The 18,479-nt window shown below is 47.5% G+C and overlaps 8 protein-coding genes across 8 annotated transcripts; 5 read left to right on the forward strand and 3 right to left on the reverse strand.

The window, feature by feature from the left end:
- Positions 1-612: 612 nt before the first annotated feature.
- T069G_08183 (fungal specific transcription factor domain-containing protein) lies at positions 613-3,113 on the forward strand (the record flags this gene model as incomplete). Its single annotated transcript, XM_056175393.1, has 6 exons — positions 613-674; positions 742-864; positions 924-964; positions 1,043-1,171; positions 1,232-2,458; positions 2,527-3,113. The coding sequence occupies 6 exons, from the start codon at positions 613-615 to the stop codon at positions 3,111-3,113; spliced, it is 2,169 nt and encodes a 722-aa protein (XP_056026342.1).
- An 825-nt stretch (positions 3,114-3,938) lies between these two features.
- T069G_08184 (major facilitator superfamily domain-containing protein) lies at positions 3,939-5,475 on the forward strand (the record flags this gene model as incomplete). Its single annotated transcript, XM_056175394.1, has 2 exons — positions 3,939-4,792; positions 4,857-5,475. The coding sequence occupies 2 exons, from the start codon at positions 3,939-3,941 to the stop codon at positions 5,473-5,475; spliced, it is 1,473 nt and encodes a 490-aa protein (XP_056026343.1).
- Positions 5,476-6,222: 747 nt separating this feature from the next.
- Positions 6,223-7,245, forward strand: T069G_08185 (alpha/beta hydrolase fold domain-containing protein; the record flags this gene model as incomplete). The annotated part of the gene is made up of 3 exons (XM_056175395.1): positions 6,223-6,689; positions 6,740-7,003; positions 7,080-7,245. The coding sequence occupies 3 exons, from the start codon at positions 6,223-6,225 to the stop codon at positions 7,243-7,245; spliced, it is 897 nt and encodes a 298-aa protein (XP_056026344.1).
- A 366-nt stretch (positions 7,246-7,611) lies between these two features.
- T069G_08186 (uncharacterized protein) lies at positions 7,612-8,966 on the forward strand (the record flags this gene model as incomplete). The annotated part of the gene is made up of 4 exons (XM_056175396.1): positions 7,612-7,857; positions 7,920-8,042; positions 8,324-8,458; positions 8,526-8,966. 4 exons carry the CDS (start codon positions 7,612-7,614, stop codon positions 8,964-8,966), a joined length of 945 nt encoding a protein of 314 aa, XP_056026345.1.
- Positions 8,967-10,271: 1,305 nt separating this feature from the next.
- Positions 10,272-11,378, reverse strand: T069G_08187 (aldo/keto reductase family domain-containing protein; the record flags this gene model as incomplete). Its single annotated transcript, XM_056175397.1, has 2 exons — positions 10,272-10,768; positions 10,856-11,378. 2 exons carry the CDS (start codon positions 11,376-11,378, stop codon positions 10,272-10,274), a joined length of 1,020 nt encoding a protein of 339 aa, XP_056026346.1.
- A 1,507-nt stretch (positions 11,379-12,885) lies between these two features.
- Positions 12,886-14,400, forward strand: T069G_08188 (uncharacterized protein; the record flags this gene model as incomplete). The annotated part of the gene is made up of 2 exons (XM_056175398.1): positions 12,886-12,914; positions 12,966-14,400. 2 exons carry the CDS (start codon positions 12,886-12,888, stop codon positions 14,398-14,400), a joined length of 1,464 nt encoding a protein of 487 aa, XP_056026347.1.
- A 303-nt stretch (positions 14,401-14,703) lies between these two features.
- T069G_08189 (carbonic anhydrase domain-containing protein) lies at positions 14,704-15,274 on the reverse strand (the record flags this gene model as incomplete). The annotated part of the gene is made up of 2 exons (XM_056175399.1): positions 14,704-15,110; positions 15,169-15,274. The coding sequence occupies 2 exons, from the start codon at positions 15,272-15,274 to the stop codon at positions 14,704-14,706; spliced, it is 513 nt and encodes a 170-aa protein (XP_056026348.1).
- An 864-nt stretch (positions 15,275-16,138) lies between these two features.
- On the reverse strand, positions 16,139-17,851 carry T069G_08190 (amino acid permease domain-containing protein; the record flags this gene model as incomplete). The annotated part of the gene is made up of 2 exons (XM_056175400.1): positions 16,139-17,037; positions 17,110-17,851. The coding sequence occupies 2 exons, from the start codon at positions 17,849-17,851 to the stop codon at positions 16,139-16,141; spliced, it is 1,641 nt and encodes a 546-aa protein (XP_056026349.1).
- Positions 17,852-18,479: the final 628 nt, after the last annotated feature.

Consider the following 18,479-nt stretch of genomic DNA (forward strand, 5'->3'; position numbering starts at 1 on the left):
CCCCAGACGCAACATCCATGGCCGTGATTCGCGAGTGCGGAAGCACAAAATCCGGTGGGCAAGCCGGTGTGGGTCCCCGAGATGGAGTCGCAGCCCCGGAATGAATCGCCAGAGCTGGTCTAAACCAAGAAGAGGTTAATGTGTGCTGCAGATGAGGAGTCTTGTCGGGGTCGATTCCCGACGCAGATGACACTGGATTTTGCCGAACGAAACAAGGCAAACAAGGCACACGTTTGCCGGGAATCCAGCCCTGTCGACGAGGCTTATCATTTGGCTGTGATTGTGATACCCGGGACTGCGGCTGAGTGCGGCTGTCTATCTGTGTGTGCGAAGGAAGTTGGCGTAGGCAGATTTCCATCATTGATGTCTGCGTCTATCTCGGGATAGCAGTCCGTCGCGTTTTCGGAGGCCTTCGCGATCAGCGGGCTCGCGATCAGGCTGAGGCTCCTATGCTGGAGCTCGCTTCGGTCTGGAAGAGTCAAATACAGCAACAAGACAGGGCCTTGTTCTCCTCGATGGCCCACATCTCGCAGGGTTCGTCTGAGTCAAGCAATTCTACGAGTGGTGATACTCGTGTTGCAATTTCATAGACTTTAAAGATTTTGTCATACGATGGAAACTCCAGAGGATTCGCCTGGGCAGGTTGCGGAGCAGTTTACTTCAAGACCAGTTGCGTGAGTGGACTCTTTTTCTCGGCATACTTACAAGGATATATACTCATTTCATATTCTTCTCATCCAGTTGTCTGAATTGCCGCCAGCGACGCTCATACTGCTCCAAGGAGAAGCCTACGTGCTCGAGATGTCGTGATTCTCGATTGAAGTGTGTTTATGAAGGAGCGCGGAAGATTCTGGTCAATGAATCGTATGTCTGAACGATGTTTCATTATTTGCACCAAATGAAGATTAATTCTGGTCAAATAGTTATTTGCGAGAGCTCGAAGCAAAAGCAAAAGCCTTAGACAGTAAGTCCACATATGCTTCTTTTTATTTGATGCAAGCTCTCAACATGATGAATTTCGTTACTAAGACCTTTTATGCAGGCATGCAGCCCGGCGGCTCGACTGCCACGATCCGCCATCGCAATTCCAATGATGAAGACGACGACTTTGAAGATGAGCAGCCTCTACTTGAGCCCTTTACTCAACTGAGTCTAGACAAACCCTCAACAAGTAAGTATCCCTTATGGCATTTCGTAGTATGAACTCTTCTCATCTCTCATCTTCCTCCAGGTTTCCAAGGTCCTGCATCAGCAGACAATTTCCTTCGCAATGTGAGAAAGTTGTCTGGCTTCCAGGGTGATGATGGGAGTCTCGACTTGGTGAACAATTTCTATGAGCCTGACGCTCTGCCTTCACGGCGACAAGTCGTGTTCAGCATTCGCTCGCGGCTGCCGCCCATTGACATGGCACGACGGCTCTTTTCAGCACAATACATGTATATCGGCACCATTTTTGCCTTTACCGATCCGAGGGACTCGTTTGAGCGCTTGCTGGTTGAAGCTTATAGCGGATTACCAGATCCTTCCGATAAGACGGCGTGCTTGGAGTACGCCAAGGTGCTCTTGATTCTTGCCTTTGGGCAGCTGTACTCGGTGAATCAATGGGTAGATTTTCGAGGACCTCCCGGGTTCGATTACTTTAGAGATGCGCTAAATCTGCTTCCCGAGACCCATGAAGAAGGGTCTATTCTATGCGTTGAGACTTTGGCGCTTGCGGGATACTTTATGCAAAATATGAACCGACGAGATGCTGCGTTCCAGTATATTGGCAAGGCTTTGCGCATGGCCATCTCACTCGGGTTGCACCAAGAAGTGAGCCCTCACTACAGCTCACAGCAGGGCCCGGTTTTGGACAAGGCAGAGAGAGAACATCGTCGTCGAGTCTGGTGGTCTATCTACAGCTTGGACAGGATTCTGTGCGTCAAGTCTGGTAATCCCATCACTATTCAAGATGAGGACATCGGAGTAGACATGCCATCGCTGCTCCCAGGAGATGCCGAGTATTGTCCTGCCGTAGTGCTGCGCCATTACACCGAACTGTCTCGCATTCTCGGCCAGATTCACATGACGATATACCGTAGATCAAACAAATCTGCGCCAAAATCCGGCAAGAGCCTCATGGCGTCGGTACAGAGTATCATCTTTTCCCTTTCAAAATGGAATCGCGAGCTGCCCGATGAGCTGCGGTTTGACCCTGCACAGCTGACTTTTAGCCGCGAGAGTGTTGGAGCATTTGCACACTACTATCAATGTATTAACATGACTGTACGGCCGTTGCTATTTCATGTGGTCCAGAAGCGTTTGAAGGCGATTCGAAGCGGCGATGGTCCGGCTGAGAAGGAGCGCGACTGGAAAGAAGGGCTCTCGCAGACGACGGTGAGAGTCATTGACATGTGCATTGGAGCGGCACAGGATGTTATCAATATGATGGCCATTGTGGCACAACGAGACTTGGTTGGTAAGTTGCCGAAGCAAACGTCCCTCTTCACTTATCTTGATCACGGGGTTTCTGACTTTCTGCTGTAGCAACATATGGCTACATGGACGGGGAGCACATCTTTTCTGCCACGATTGTGCTCGTCATGGTATGCACGGCATTTCCTGACAATGCCGCTAACAACTTGGCCATGGCAGCTGGGCTTGGCCTGTTGAGGAACATGGGCGAGCGAGGGAATAGCCATATGGGCGCTCGATATGAGTTGCTGGCGAACATCTACTCGGGCTCGAGTATTTTCTCTCCCACTGCCCATCAGCAGCAATTTGCTATGATGACGCCTGTCTCTCAAACTGCCACTCCGATGAATGGCAAGGGAACTGTCACGCCACGCATATCGATGGCTCCATACCCCATCACAGCATACAGTACCGCCGTAGGCAGTGCAGATGGGCCGTTCAACTTTCCAGCGGTCAATAATGATGCACTGAACGAACCATTTTATGACGAGAGCGTGAGCACGGGCATGGATTTTGGACTTTGGGAAGAGGGATTTGCATATCCGACGATGGATTTAGACCTAGATTTGGCGCAGCGTACATCGACGGTTGGGGGAACTGGCGGGCCAGATATTCGCGAGTGGATGATTGATTTTATGGGACAGGGTAATTCAGCATGAGATATCACGAAGAGACGATAGATGAATTGAATTGAACTCCAGTGCAGAGATATGTCGCTTGATTCCATCTCCACATTCTTATCTCCGAGCAAGGATCATGTGTTAATTGTAAACCCACAAGAGTCGATATCGAAACGAGGTGCTGCTATCAACTGCCTCATACATACCTTTACTTTCATGACACTGCTTGCTGCTGTACTGTACGATTCAGTAATGTGATAGACATGCAATGCGACATCATGATTGTCACCACATCTCCACTGACAACGCCATGTTCCCAAAAATCTTTCGTCTTACCAACCGGCTGTCCATCTGCTATCTCCAACTTCCCCGCACAAAGCTATCCTCTTCTCCTCCTAGTTCTTCACCAGAAACCCAATCGCCACCTCCAGGGGTCGGTGAGGGTCTCCGACCAGCCCCGCAAACTCCACTGTCATACTCGGTTTTGGAGGCTATCAAGCTATCTTGGATGCTGCTATCGGTGAACCAGTGACGAACTAGGCATGGAGGCTGGAGGTAAGCGATAAGAAATTGGTGCTGGAGATTGTCGAGATGGACGAAGATGTGTGTGGCAGTTTTTCGCGTCGTCGGATTCGACCTCCGATTCTCACTGAGGACTACGATTTTGTTTAAATGGGACGTGATGCGACACCACTCCACCTGACAGTTGCATCTGAATGCAGATTCCCCGTGGGGTTTTCATAATTTGATGTTTTATTAACGCGGGGCTGAGAATTTCGATATTCTTCCTCGTTTATCCCAACTTTGTTTCCTTCATTACATCTCTTGAAGTTCATACTTGACTGAAGTGAGCCTGTCGTAAACATGGCTTCGGAACCAGTCGATGTGAGGTACGACGACGACAAGAAGGGTCCGTCTTCCAGCGATGACTTCCCTCGTGAAGTTGACGAGTCAGCCTCGTCCATTCCGGTGCTCGACCCTAATGCCGAGAAGCGCCTGTTATTGAAGCTGGACACTTACTTCGTCCCCATCATCATGCTTGTCTACCTGACTTGTTTCCTCGATCGAAGCAGCATTGGCAACGTCAAGGTTGCCGGCATGCCCCAAGATATCGGCGCCAGCCCGAAGCAGTTCTCGACGGCCGTTTCCATCTTCTATGCGACCTACGTGGTGTTTGAGCCTCCGTGGAGTATCCTGATGAAATGGGTCACGCCACGCATCTTGCTCACGGGCCTCTGCACCGTTTGGTCTCTGACAACCATCTTCTCGGGCTTCATCCACAACGTAGCTGGCTTGTATGCCGTGCGACTCATTCTCGGTGCCTGCGAGGCCGGACTCTTCCCTGCGCTGAACTTGTACCTCACCATGGTGTACAAGCGCCACGAGCAAGGAATAAGGGTGTCGTATCTGTTTGTGTGCACGGCGATTTCGGGTGCCTTTGGAGGATTGCTTGCGTTTTGCATTCTCAAGATGGACGGTGTTGCGGGCTATGCGGGCTGGAGATGGGTGTATATCATCGAAGGTATCTTCAGCTTCATCGTTGCGCCGATTATCTGGTTCGGATTGCCCAACGATCCTTCCAATGCCTACTTCCTTAATGAAGAAGAGAAGGCTATGATGAAGGTCCGTGAGGCACAGCGGGCTCAGTATATGGGCAGCGAGGAATTCAGCTGGGAGGAGATTCGGATTAGTCTCAAGGACCCGAAGCTATATCTCAGGTAAGGACAGGATAATATTCAGCTTTGGTATCAGCAAAGAACCATGCTCACATCTGAACTATAGTGCCGCCATTCAATTCTGCCAGGACATCCTCCTGTACGGCTTCAGCACATTCCTCCCTTCCATCATTGTCAGCATGGGCTACACTTCCATCCAAGCCCAATATCTCAGTATCCCGGTATTCTTGTTTGGCGGCATTTGCTTCATTGCATTTGCGTATATTTCGGACCGGACCTGTATTCGCGGGCCAATGGTGTTTCTTGCCAACATTCCGGGCATCATCGGCTACATACTTATTCTCTGCCCTACGAGCAACCCCGTCAAGTTCTTTGGCACGTTTCTCTGTGCCGTTGCGGTTTATAATGGTCCTGGACTAAACCTGACGTGGCTCAATGTCAATGTCGCGCCGCATTACCGCCGTGCTACCGCGATTGGAGTGCAGCAAGGTCTTGCAAACACGGCTGGTATTGTTGCAGGACAGATTTACAGGACCGCGCCGTTCGTCCTGGGAAATGGCTTCTCTGTGGGCGCGCTGGGAGTTTCGCAGCTGCTTATTATTGCCAAGTGGTTCTATATCCGGCACCGCAATAACCAGAAGGAGAAGATTGCAAACGGAGAGATGGAGGACACTCGGAAGGTCCAGACTGGAGATCGGGCTGTTGATTTCAAGTATCATCTGTGATGCTTTTCGCATCCCAGTCCGTTGACAAGCTAATGAAGCTTGCATAGACTAGAGCTGATGTATACGTAAATGCTCTCTAGACATTTTTTAATATGTAAGCAGCTGAAATATTTACTAATGATTGTTGACTTTAATAAGTCATATTGTCTCGTAATAAGTCTAGTCTGATTGTGGGAAGTGCCCCGTTGTTGATTCTATCGTCATTGGGGGGACATGTGCGGTGCCCAATGATTCCAAACGGAGAATAATCACGGAGTAGTTAGAAATAGGCTTATTCTCGGTACTACGTGGGATGGAAATGGTATTACCAATAACAGCTCGCCTCAGTCGCCTAGATCGTGACCGAAAGATCGGATCAGCTACGGCATCTCTCTTCTATAATGCCAGGGCGCCGGGTGAGGCCGAGGAGAAGGATTCTATGGTCCACTGTGGATGTAAGGAGTCCTATATCCGGAATAAATGACGGCATAGTCAGCACTACTGTCCATATGCGGTATATGCTGCCTTTAGGCCCGCATGCCCCCAGGCTAAAAACTCCAAGCTTAGGAGGATACCGGTATTAGTCATGGATCGTTTATTGATTCACTAAAGCAAGATGGAGTTGCGGTATTGTTCTCATTCATGAAGATGTAAATGGTGTCTACATGTATATAATAGCCTCAAGTATCGTCGAATTATCGTAGGTTGTATCATCAAGTCATCTACCCATCAGTTGCTGAGCAAGTAATTCTGACCTCTGCTATCACGATGGCGGAATTAGCATACCAGATACTGCCGACGATCAACCAAGTCGAAGTCGGCAACTATTCAGTCTTTTATCGCGAGGCTGGTCCGGCCAATGCCCCAACCCTCCTATTGCTTCATGGCTTTCCCTCATCATCATTCCTTTTCCGACACATGATTCCCCTTCTTGCTCTAACATATCATGTTATTGCACCGGATTTTCCTGGATTTGGCTTTACAAAGAGTCCTGCAAACTTTCCCCACACGTTTGACAACATAGCCGATGTTATGGAAGGGTTCCTTGACGCTCTCAATATCCAGGAGTTTGCTGAATACATCATTGACTACGGAGCACCTGTTGGCCTGCGGCTCGCTGTCCGACGACCCCATGCAGTCAAGGCTATTGTGACACAGAATGGGAATGCTTACTTGGAAGGACTTGGACCTGGATTCGACGCCATAAGAACATATTGGGCATCTGGGAGTCAATCGTAAGTCATAGGATATGCTTATTTAATAGACTTGTGGCTAATTTCGTTAGTGATCGCGATGCATTGATCCCGTTCTTTACCTTGAACGCAACCGAGGGGCAATATACGACGGGAACGAAGAACCCTGATGCCCTGGAACCGGAGTCTTGGTGGCTTGATTATGCGCTCATGAATGACCAGCCCGGCAACATCGATATCCAGCTGGATTACTTTTTTGACTACCAAAACAATGTGGCGCAATACCCGCAATACCAAAAGTATTTCCGCCAGTCTCAAGTTCCTCTGCTTGCTGTATGGGGAGAAAACGACCAATTGTAAGCATGATCCGTTCTAACCTACAACTAAACGCAACCTTTTATTGAGAGCGATTTCTGACCGTACAATGTGAAGCTTCATTCCTGCTGGTGCGAAAGCATTTAAGAAAGATTTGCAACATGCCGAGATTCATCTGATTGATGCTGGGCATTTCGCTCTGATCAGCAATCTCAAGGATATTCTGCACTTTATGCTGCCGTTTCTACACAAGACTTTGAGGAGCGGAGCGCACCACTATTAGAGCATCGGTATTAACTCTAAGCGCGGAGTATTAATCACAAATAGAGGAGATAGTAATACTGCCAATAGCATGGTGCATCTTACACATGCAGCTGTCAAACGAATAGGTGGATGTATTTATATAGATGAATTAGACAGTATTTTAATAATTAATTGTCTAATGTCATGAAACTCTGCGTAACATTCATAACCCCCGAATACCCGCCAAAGCCCGCAGTTCCAGAATGGCGTCGGAGTTTGCAGCCTATGAGATCCCAGTTCTTAGAGTCTCCACATCGTTAACACCGGATGCTCATCCCCTTTGCTTTGTGCATTCTCATCGTTCAAGTCTCCCGATTGTTGATCAACTCATCAAAAAACAAGCAGAATGGCACCCCAACCAGCTGAGCTCGATCGCACCTTTGTCAATTTAACCGATGATCCTGCTGAGGGCCGAGGCGCGAGGCGCACGTACATTCGGCGGGCGGTGATGAAAAACTTCCACAAGCAGCGAAACCAGAAGAAGAAGGCCATGAGGCGTGAGGCCGGGACAGCTTCATTAATTCTCGAAAATGGACCATTAGATCCGGGTCCCTTAATTGACTGGCAATCGGGTCCACCATATCATGCCTTGGTTAGTTTTTATAAATGAGAAAAAAAGACTGAGGCTTAATCTTAACTGGTGATACGTTGAAGATACCCAAGTTCAGCCTCTTTGAACAGAGGAGATTCTCCGATCCGTCAATGATGCAAATGAGCAATTTCGTATTGCGATATCTATGCGGCCAAGCTTCGAAAGCGACACACGACATATCCCTGGTGGGATTCTGCCATCCATTTACTGAGCACGAGCTTGAAAGCGACTCTGAAGACGCTAGCATGAAACTGAGTGCTCTAAAGACATGCCAGAACTTATTGCGGGCGTACGGCTCGTATCAAAGCAACTCTTCCTCCTTGTCTGTCAATAAAGAGGCATTATGGGAAATGATTCACCAACATCAAGAATGGATATACACAAAGGCAAGAGAATTTACTTCACATCTTTCGTGTTGTCTGCTTGTGCACTGTGAAGATCTGATTACAACTAACCTGCTATTAAGATCAATACGTTTACCACATGGGAGCTACTATCTGCGGCGCAAACTGTCGCCATATACGTTCTCTTGAGGGTTAAGCTAGGGGAAAACAACCCGGCCTTTCCCAATGGAGACATTGCGCTTCTTTACACTCTTGGGGTGAGATGCCCTGCACTCTTCCTCTGCCGCGAGCCTTCAGAAGTGAATAGCTAACTCTGCTCCCAAGGCCATCTATAGACGCCTCCATTCTGAAAGTTTACTAGACCTTTATCATCATCCCAGCAGTGACTGGAAACAGTGGGTGTTTGTCGAATCCTTCATCCGCATTGCCACCATCTACTTTACGCTAAACGTGGTTGTATCAATGGAGTTCGGGCTGCCCTGCAATAGTCCAGATGATTGGAACATCGATAGTATGCTGCTACCGGCTTCGAAGGCCTCGTGGGCCGCCCAGGATACTGCAGATTGGACAAAATTCACAAACGGTTTACCGCCGTATAAGCAATTGACGTGGAAAGACTTACATGGTCCGGCAAAAGCGTTACACGATTGCCCAATAGAAGAATGGAAGGAAGGCTCTGATGAACTGGGAATGATTGTCACAATGGTTATGACCTTGAGAGCCCAAGAGTCACGCTATCAAAGTCCATCCTCTGTGTCGGGCTGATTGGTGCAAATAGCTGCCTCTGATCCAAGCTATTTTCCAGGATGGCACTCGACGAGATTGGTATTCTTGAGGTTCTAACCATGAGTTCTTATCTCCTACAGTGAGATTTGGGCATGGATCAGGCTCCAGGTACTGATCGACAAACTTGCGTATCTTCCGCTTGTCACAACCATTGGCACCGCAAACATGAGCCATCGGAATGACTGCGGCCATATTGGTTCCCTCTGCATACAGATATGAAAAATGGCTATCCTGAAGAGTGATCATCTCCATTTCCTTCGATACCGACAATATGTTCTCGAGCCGAGTGGAGCCGCAAAGTTTTCCCCTCCATCCATAAAGATTAAGCTATATCCCTTATCTTCCTACGCCATCACACTCCCATGGAATTTGTACCAGATGAGCCACGCCAAAAGGGAAGGAATTATTAGTGGTTGGAGTAGCTACCAGGAGACGATGGAGAAAGTCATACCAATGCATAAGCAAAGAGAGACTAGAGATCAAGCCGGATGATTTTTGACAAATCTGTCACCATCTCTCAGAGCGGTGCCAGGGTGATCTTCAAAGATTTGGTCAAGGCATGGGGAAACCGGGCGATCAAAGTCTGAACTGAAATCTCTGGATAAGTACTAGGTAAAGAGTATTGTGTATCGAAGAGTATATAAATATGACATATGTTCTCCCGCTCAACCAACGGTTTCCTTCCTCGATCCAGTCTTTCTCGATCCTTTCTTCTTCCGTAACACTTGTTATCACCCCTTATAGGCTTAATATTCCTAATGCTGGCCTCAGATTCCAGAAGCAAATGATACTCCCTTATCATTGCTCACGGTGAACTGGCTTCATCATTGGCCACAATTTATAACGACTTTTTGGATGTGAGCGCCCGGGGTCAAACCCTACCAATGCTGCCTCAGAGTGCCAGATACAGATGGCACGCTGCTGTTGCTCTCTGTGAACTGGGGTCTTCACTGGCGACCTTTGGTGTTTATATGGTGTTTATACACAAGATCTCTCCTGCGATCAAAACTCCCATAACTAACCAGGTACAATGGTAAACGACTTTGTATATAGAGGAGGCCATGATAAAAAGGATAGTAGAGAAGATGAGGAGATATTGCCATTTATATACTTATATCCCTCACTATCTATCCTTAGGTAGTCTATGACGCAACTACCAACGATAGGCGCTCAGGTAAAATTATAAATAAACTCTGCTGAAATTTATTTCTAGATAGAATAAGCCTTGAAAGCTTATTAATATCGAAGAATACAAACCCTGAAATAACAGCATGGAGCACACATTTATGAATGTCCCTCGTACGTGTACTCAAGTGGTGTGTGCCACGGGTTGGGGCTGGTACCCTTTGCAATGATCCAAGCAGCATCAAGCGCCTTCACAACCTCCTCTGGCAGAGGTCCCTTTTGCAGATCCAAGATATTCTGGTCCAACTGAGAAATTTTGCTGACTCCAAAGATAACGCCGTCGTTTCCTCCATCCTTGGCCAACTTTAAAGCAGAGTGATGCACGAGCCACCGGAGAGCGACTTCGGGCATGGTTAGGTTGTGGCTTTCAGCCGCAAGTCGGAGGATGTCGAGAGCTTTGAACAAACTCTCGTTAAAGTACATGGCCCTAAAAATAGGTCCCAAGAACGTGCTGTTGTTGAAACGACCTTCCTCCTCTTTGTCATCAAGGGTCTTGTAGCGCCCAGTCAGGAGACCTCCGCCGAGAGGGGTAAAAATGACGACTTCCAATCCAAAGCGGCGACAGGCAGGAATAACTTCCGTCTCAAGGTTTCGAGCTGTGGAGGCATGGTGTTAGTCTTTCTCTTGGGTTACATCTGTATATACATATGTGTTAGAGATGGAGCTGGGAAGAGGTTCCTTACTGAGTGCGTTATACACCCCCTGGTAAATGGTGGGCTGCACCCAGCCTCGATGTTGACATAGCATGACAATCTCTGCTATTTCGAATGCAGAATAGTTGCTAATTCCCAGCTGCTTAAATTTCCCCTCCTTGTACAGAGTGTTTGCCGCCTCCAGGGTTTCGGTGTAGGGGACAGAGCGGTCGGCCGAGTGCAGGTAGAAGATGTCTACAGATGTAGCACCAAGTTCAGCCAAAGAAGTCTCCAAATCCTTACGGAGGTTGGTGGCCGTGTGCTGTCCAGGAGTTCGAGGGTAGCTCTTTGTAGCGAGCTTGAGACCACGTTCTTTGTATCCAGCTTTTGCGGTGAAAGCTTCTTGGTCACCGCCAGAGTAGATCCGGGCCGTGTCGACTTCGTTGTAACCATGCTTTTGGAGAGCATCCAGATGAAGTTTGAACTCTTCAAGTGTTGTTACACGGTTGTCTGCAAAGTTGTCGGGACCGTAGGTCATGAGACCAAGGATAGCTCTGGGCTTGGGGGATGCCATTTTTGTTCGCTGTGTTTAAATTTGAGAAGTCGAGTAATTGGTATTGTTGTTGATGGTGAGAATGGTTTTACATTTGAGGAGGTTCAACACCGCTTTTATATCTATCGAATGCCCTCTTCAACATCATTTTATCACATCTTCATCTTGTTGTCCTATATCACTGTAAAGCCTCTTCCGTATAGATCCCTTCTGGTTGATATACCGCATTGGGTATGACATGATCGACACTAGCCTCATCAGGCAATTCATAGAGGGCCCCGCCAGCTTATTAATGACCCATCACGCCAGCAAGTGTTGGAATGAGAGGCGATGAATCCAAGATTGATGCTCAATGAGTAGGTAACCAATGTCCAGATCAGGGCATCTAGCAGTGGTTCCTCTTGCTGAATCGGAAATACGGAGCTTGATGGATTTAAGGATGCGGAGAAGAGAGATATTCAGGTGCAGCTTCGGGTTTTAGGCTGCAACGAACGACATATTGAATTGCGGATTGATGACCAACCTCCGCAATGCGTACATGTAGTTAACTCTCACTTCAGACAAAGATCCACGGACACATACAATATTAGATCATCTGATGTCACTAGACGCTAAAATGCGGGAACTACCGATATGAAGCTCACAGATACTGTCGGCAGCATTAAGGAAGAAAGCGGTACATCTATCAGCGTTGCTATTTTCGTCATGCGAGGCTGCGTATTCCGATGATTTGTTGAGATGCGCCGACTGAACAGTACATGTATGGCTCACTAAAGATGTGGCGGCTGCGAGGGAATTAGGAAGCAGTTACAGCCACGTCATTCGAGGCATTATTCACTCGGAGTGATAGATGTCTTTACGAGAAAGACCACCACATTTCTATCTCTTCCTTGCCGCTCTCTTGTCTTCCCATTTGTCACGGTGGGTGGTCTCGTATTAATCAATCTACTTACCAGAATATCGTTCTCTAATTTCCAATTGCTGACGGTGGTGAAACTACGAGTCGTAATGCAAGATGCTACTATCAATTCTAGATGGTACTGTGAACCGTAGCATATGTATGGGGTTTATATCTATAATCCAGATAAGAGGATCAGTTCAGGGCTGGTTCAGAGGAAGGCTTTGCCCCAGTGTTCGGTTCAAATTCTAGGATCAATCCGCAGATTAAAATGGCCGCTACAGCCAACCAGATCAAACCTTAGAGATCCAGGTCGCAAAATATGACCACTGATAAGTAAAGGTTCAAGGTCAAACTCAAAATGCGCAAAAAGGCCCGAACAACAAGGTTTAGGCACAGCGCAGGGTTAAAGCCTACAACTTAATAGCTAAATGACTGAACCAACCAGATAAAATCGTTCCGCCAGGCTATAAAAGGCAGCCGTAATCCTGTGGCATATACATATTCTTAAGAAAGAGACCTAAAGCCAGTCAAACGTTTCAGTGTTTTATCCTATATACTCCCTTGAATATGCCACCCTTGGCCCAGCCACTGGACTTCCCAATATTTTTTGTTTGTCCAATTAGCAAAATGGACGAAGATCCGCGACCTTTCTATTCGTAAGTTCACCACCTCGCTCCTCTCTATGGCGCCAACACTAACATTGAAAGCCCTTATATGCTTATTACCGTTCCGTTACAATTTGCAGATGGCCGCACACTTAATATACCACCTCATCTACTTTCCCAGAGCCCTAAGCTGGAGGCTATGTATCAAGAGACTCGGCTCAAATTTCCCGATGTTTCTGATGATGTAGGCCATGTCATCATTCATTACCTCTATACCGGTACCTATCAGTCCCTTCGACCAGAAGGTTCGGAGCTTCAAAAGGCATTGTCTACTGAGTTTTCAACAAGTATTCGTGCTTATAATGCTGCTGAGACCTACGAACTTCCCAACTTGGCGGAGCTTGCAAAAGCTGAAATTGAGCGGCTGGGCGAGAAGCTCCAAGTTTCGCTAGTATTCGATATATTACGAGAAGTCTGCCCAAATCCAGGCACTGGTGATGTGTGGCTCAGCAACTTTCTGAAAAACCGGCTGAAGAGCTTCCTCGGGGGTGGTGTCATGAAACCACTGCAGAGCAAGACGGGTATTCCGCACAAGACCGTACCGATCAGCCACATCCTCTTCAAGGGTATGCTTGAACTATTTCAGGAACAGGAAGAATCACGACTCGAAAAGATCCACGACACGTTCGAGGTAGCGGCGGGGGATTGTTCAGGCTTTCCGCTAGCATCGAATTATTCATTTGCCAAGCCAGTCGTCAGATCTAACATGAACATTGGAGAACTCGAGGGCAATATATTCAATCCTGATAATATGTGGGTCCCTCCTTGGTTGAACCAGAAGAAAGGCAGACAAGTGAATACTACGCCTGAGGTACTGGAGAAGAACGGTTCAGAGGATATGTCCACGCAAGATGTTGGGACGAGTCAATATGAGAAGACTGAAAAGATCTCTGGCAGCGTGGGTCAACTGAATGAAGACGAAAGAAAAGAGCAGGCTTCCCCGAAAACACAACAGCAAGTCAATCAAGAAATCGAACATGCAATAGAAACAGTTGAAGAACAAATTAACCAGGAGGCTGCAATTGCTGAAGAAGAAGCAGAAATTGCTCAACTGGTTGAGACGAGGAGGCATACAATTTGGGGCATGGATAGATCAGCAGAGCTAAGGCTCAATATCCTCCAGGCAAAAGCCAAAGAGAGGGCTAAGAGGCAAGCCTTTCGTAAAGCAGAGGAGTCAGTCAAGGAAAAGGGTATAAAGAGCAGAATAAGCAAAAAAGCCAAAAGGAACTATGACAGCAATGTGGTCGAGGTCGATCCTCTATCTGGACGACCAGAGAATCATCTCATGGCCACACAGCAGACAAAAGGCAACAACGACAAGGAAGACATAGTTGACACATGGGTTTCGCTTTGCAAAAATGCATCTGAAGAAAAACAAAAGATGGACAGGGACTCTGAGTCAAATACCCCGGTGGGTCATTCATCAGATAACGATTCAACAATGAGTATTTGGTCTTTGGCAAAAGGCCAAACTTGACGAAGATAGAGAATATCTAAAAGAGGAAGGATGGAGTTTCTGAGATCTTGGCAAAATTTGGATTTTCTGCTAGATGATGGGACTGAGGATATCTTTACCGTAGTTGGACAAAACTGATACCACAACAAGTAGTTTAATATGGAACTAATCGGAGTATTGATAATTAACCTTTTTAAGCCATACGATCTTATTTCTGTTTATAAGCGTTCATGTTGACGAAGCTTATAATGGATTGTTTCATATGGTATATTGTTCTCTAAATTTGTGATCCCTTGACCTAGAATCGAGTCCTCTGATTCCTATTTATTCCACGACTTTCTTGAGAACACCCGTATCAGTATCATGAATCCAACCCGTCACTCGGATATGACTGCGCCAAAAAGGGTGATTTCGAAGATACTCCACCTCCTCTCGGGTAGACGCTTCTAAATCATGAAAAGTAAGGACCTCGAAATTATCCACATCCTCGGATTCCGCCAACCCCAAATTCTTCTTCATGATATCTTGCACAACCTCAGATGGAACACCCAGCAGCCCGCATCTAGTGTGCTTAATCAGGAGGACCTCCTCAGCGCCCAAAACATGAGTCGTCAGAAGTACCGAGCGCGCAGCATCTCGGCCAGAGGCACCGGCGTTACGAATGGTGGTGACTTCGCCTAGGTCGAAACCGTAGGCGGATTTTGGATCAAGACGACAATCCATGCATGTGACTGGAAAGAATGGTTATTTAAGATGTACGAGTCAGAATAGGAGTCGTCGAAAACATACTGAGAACAGCCTTCTTCAGAGGAGGGCATTCAAGACCGCTGTGCTTATACGTGCTGGCGTATTTGGCATTGGCTTCGAGGACTTCAGATTCAAAAGGAGTAGACATTTTGATTGATTGAAAAATTGAATCTTAATAGGAGTGATTGTGATGAGGTGTATAAGTGATTGGAAGTTGGGCTGTAGGATAAGGAATCTTGAAAGCTTTATCACGGAGGAATGCCAGGGCTACTTATAGAAGAGCCAACGAAGATGAGAGCATTGGTTCCGTCCGTATCGTCTGCCGAACATTCTCCCACTCTGAATACTGCAACATCAGAAACGTGCCGACTTCAAGGATATTACAAATGTATTCTTCAGCGCCATCGCGGTAGACTAAACGTCAGAACGTTCCCATCCCAACCCAGTAGCCGGTAGTCCAAACAGGAGCTGGTAACATAGCAACACTATAGTAAGGCAACCGGCACAACGTTATCTCCTTTAGGACTATCTGTAATGAAAGATGAGGAGCAATATATATTAACATTTGCCTAAATCGATTGATCTCTGTCAGCTGGTGACGCAGTGGCTCATGTAGGATGGATTGAGCATTGGCCCAATGCGTAATAGCGCGCGTTGTTCCTAGAAGCTGACAAATTTACAAGGAAGGCCAGAGATTCTCAGCTTGTAAGTCGACTTGGATAAAACCCGACCGACCGCCAGATTTCAAGAATATCTCTTTCTCACCAGCCTTAGACAGGTTGATATGACATTTTAATATCGAAACTAACTTTTGGATATATATTCATCAACATGGCTCTCATCTAAATCATGAATAGTAAGATGCCCAAAGACAACGGTTCGACAGCGCCTCTAGCGATCCTAGTAGCTTCTGGCAATATACAACGAGAACATCTTCATCTTGAATCGCTTTTTATATACATTAAAAATTGCGGCGGGATATACAGCTAACCCATCTACCTCCGACCCTCAACTAGGCCAACCAGAACCACACCTTCTGCAGGAAGTTCTTGGGCACAGGCGGCTGATCCATGGCCTCCATTTCGTCCATCTCCTTCTTGCCGGTAATAACATCAACCTCGGATGTCCTGATACAGAAGGGTGTTCGCTTCCAGATCTTGTGACCAATGTAAAGCGCAAGGAAGATGGGCAGTGTGATGTAGGCAGCGAGGAAGTCGCTTACATTCCAGTTGTCACCGATGAAGACTTGGAAACCATTGGTGAGGGTGAGAATAGAAATAACGAAGAGCGCAGCATATGTGCCGTAAGGCTGCAGCGGTGTCTTGTATGGCAATTCTCCCCAGAGATTGTTGAAAATGATGGCTTTGCGGAAGCGAAGATAGGTGACCATGATGATAATCCAAGCAAGGAAGCCAGAAATGGTTGAAATGTTGACAAACCAGTTGAAGACGGTGGCACCGGAGTTGTTGACATTGAGGAAGGCGAGAAGGGAGAAGGCCCAGGTGAATAGAACGGCAACCCAGGGGACACCCAAGCGATTGGTAAGGGCAAACCACTTGGGAGCCTGGCCGTTGATGGCCATGGAGTATAGAACTCGACTGGCGGAGTAGAGGAAAGAGTTTCCGGCCGACCAGGCAGAGGTAAGAATGACAGCGTTGATGATGTGGTTCAGGACAGGAATACCAGCATTTTGAATGCCGATAACAAAGGGCGAGGCGCTGGCGTTTGAGGCTCCGAGCAATCTAGGATCGTTTGAGGGGACAATGATGCCAATGATGAGTGACGAGACACCGTAGAATAATGCCAGACGGAAAGTAAAGCGACGAGCTGCCTTCTTGAGGTTTCGGCGGGGGGAAACAGCTTCTCCGGCGGCGATTGCGATCAATTCTGGGCTGGTAATGAAGGCAAATCCTAAAAAGATCAATTGTTAGCTTAATTGCACATGATTTTGTGGCATACGATAGATGAGTTGGCTAAACATACCTGCTTTGACAAAGGCGTGCCAGTAACCCAAGAATCTGCCTGTTGCACCCTTGGCATTGTATTCTACAAATGCGCCAGGATCATTCCAATAGTGGAAACCAAGGACATGGTGCTGATTCGGCCCGCCACCAAAGAACAGAACAATGCCGATGATGCAAAGAACAAACAAGGCAATGAGCTTGATGGATGCAAAGATAAACTCTGCCTCTCCAAAGATGGCGGCGGCAAACAAGTTGAGTGCCAACAAGACGACGAGTACGATGGCAATCCAGACAGCAACATTGACATGGGCTTTCCAATAGTCCAGGACAATGGCAGCTGCTGAAGCTTCTGCGGCGACAAGCATTGTGTAGGCATACCAGTAGTTCCAACCGGCAGCAAAACCTAAACTGGGATCGACAAAGCGGCTGACGTAGTAGGGGATGGTGACACCTCTGAATGGGAGATAGACAGTCATTTCGGCCAGGACGTTCATAACGATGTAGACAATCATGGACATGGAAATGTAGGCCATGAAGAGCGGCGCAGGGCCGGTATCTGCGAGGATGCCACCGGATCCCACGAAGAGACCGGTTCCAATGGCTCCTCCCAGGGCCAGGAACTGCAAATGACGACTCTTGAGACCACGCTTGAGCTGCTCGCCATCGTGGGCAAATGTGAAGTCGGTGTTGTCACCTGGTGGGCTGGCCTCGATGTTGACGTCGTAGGCCTCGTCAGGCCCGGAGCCGTACTTTTTCTCCATGATTGTCACAGCGCCGGAGTTGACGATGAGATTCTAAATGATGGAGAAAGAAAGATGAGAAGAGACAAAAAAGGAATGAGAAAAGGAAAAGAGGAGAAGAGAAAAAAGAGATGGAAAGACAGCAGGGTATAGATATAGAGAGGGCCTGAAGGAGCAGGAACCACAGCGAATGCGGCAACCACCGCCTTGTTTATCGCTGGTCCAGCGCCTTCAAGGCCCTAAAGAACACCCTAAAGAGCACCCTAGAGAGCAGATCCCCGGCACATTGACGCCTCTGTTAGCTGTTTTCAGCGTAGTTTGCTGCGGGGGGCCAAGGGACAGGGAGCGGGCGTTGAGGATGGAGGTACCGGTACTTGGCCGCGGTGTTTGGGATCCATGATTCGTTGCGACGGTGGGGAGAGATGGATGTTGGGTTCACGTTATCACCAGACTGGGGCCTGACCTTGAATGAAATGGGGGGATGATGATGATCAAGATAAGAACGTTATCTCTTTGTCTTGTTCTTCTTTTTCAGTGTTCTCTCTTTGGTCTTTATCTCTCCATTCTGTATAGTAGCTGAAGCCGAAATACCATCATCAATCCCTCTCGGTTCAGTGCCTTATTTGCAGTGTACATATACGGGCTACTC

This window comes from Trichoderma breve, chromosome 5 (assembly GCF_028502605.1).
Source record: "Trichoderma breve strain T069 chromosome 5, whole genome shotgun sequence".
Classification (NCBI taxonomy): Eukaryota; Fungi; Ascomycota; class Sordariomycetes; order Hypocreales; family Hypocreaceae; genus Trichoderma; species Trichoderma breve.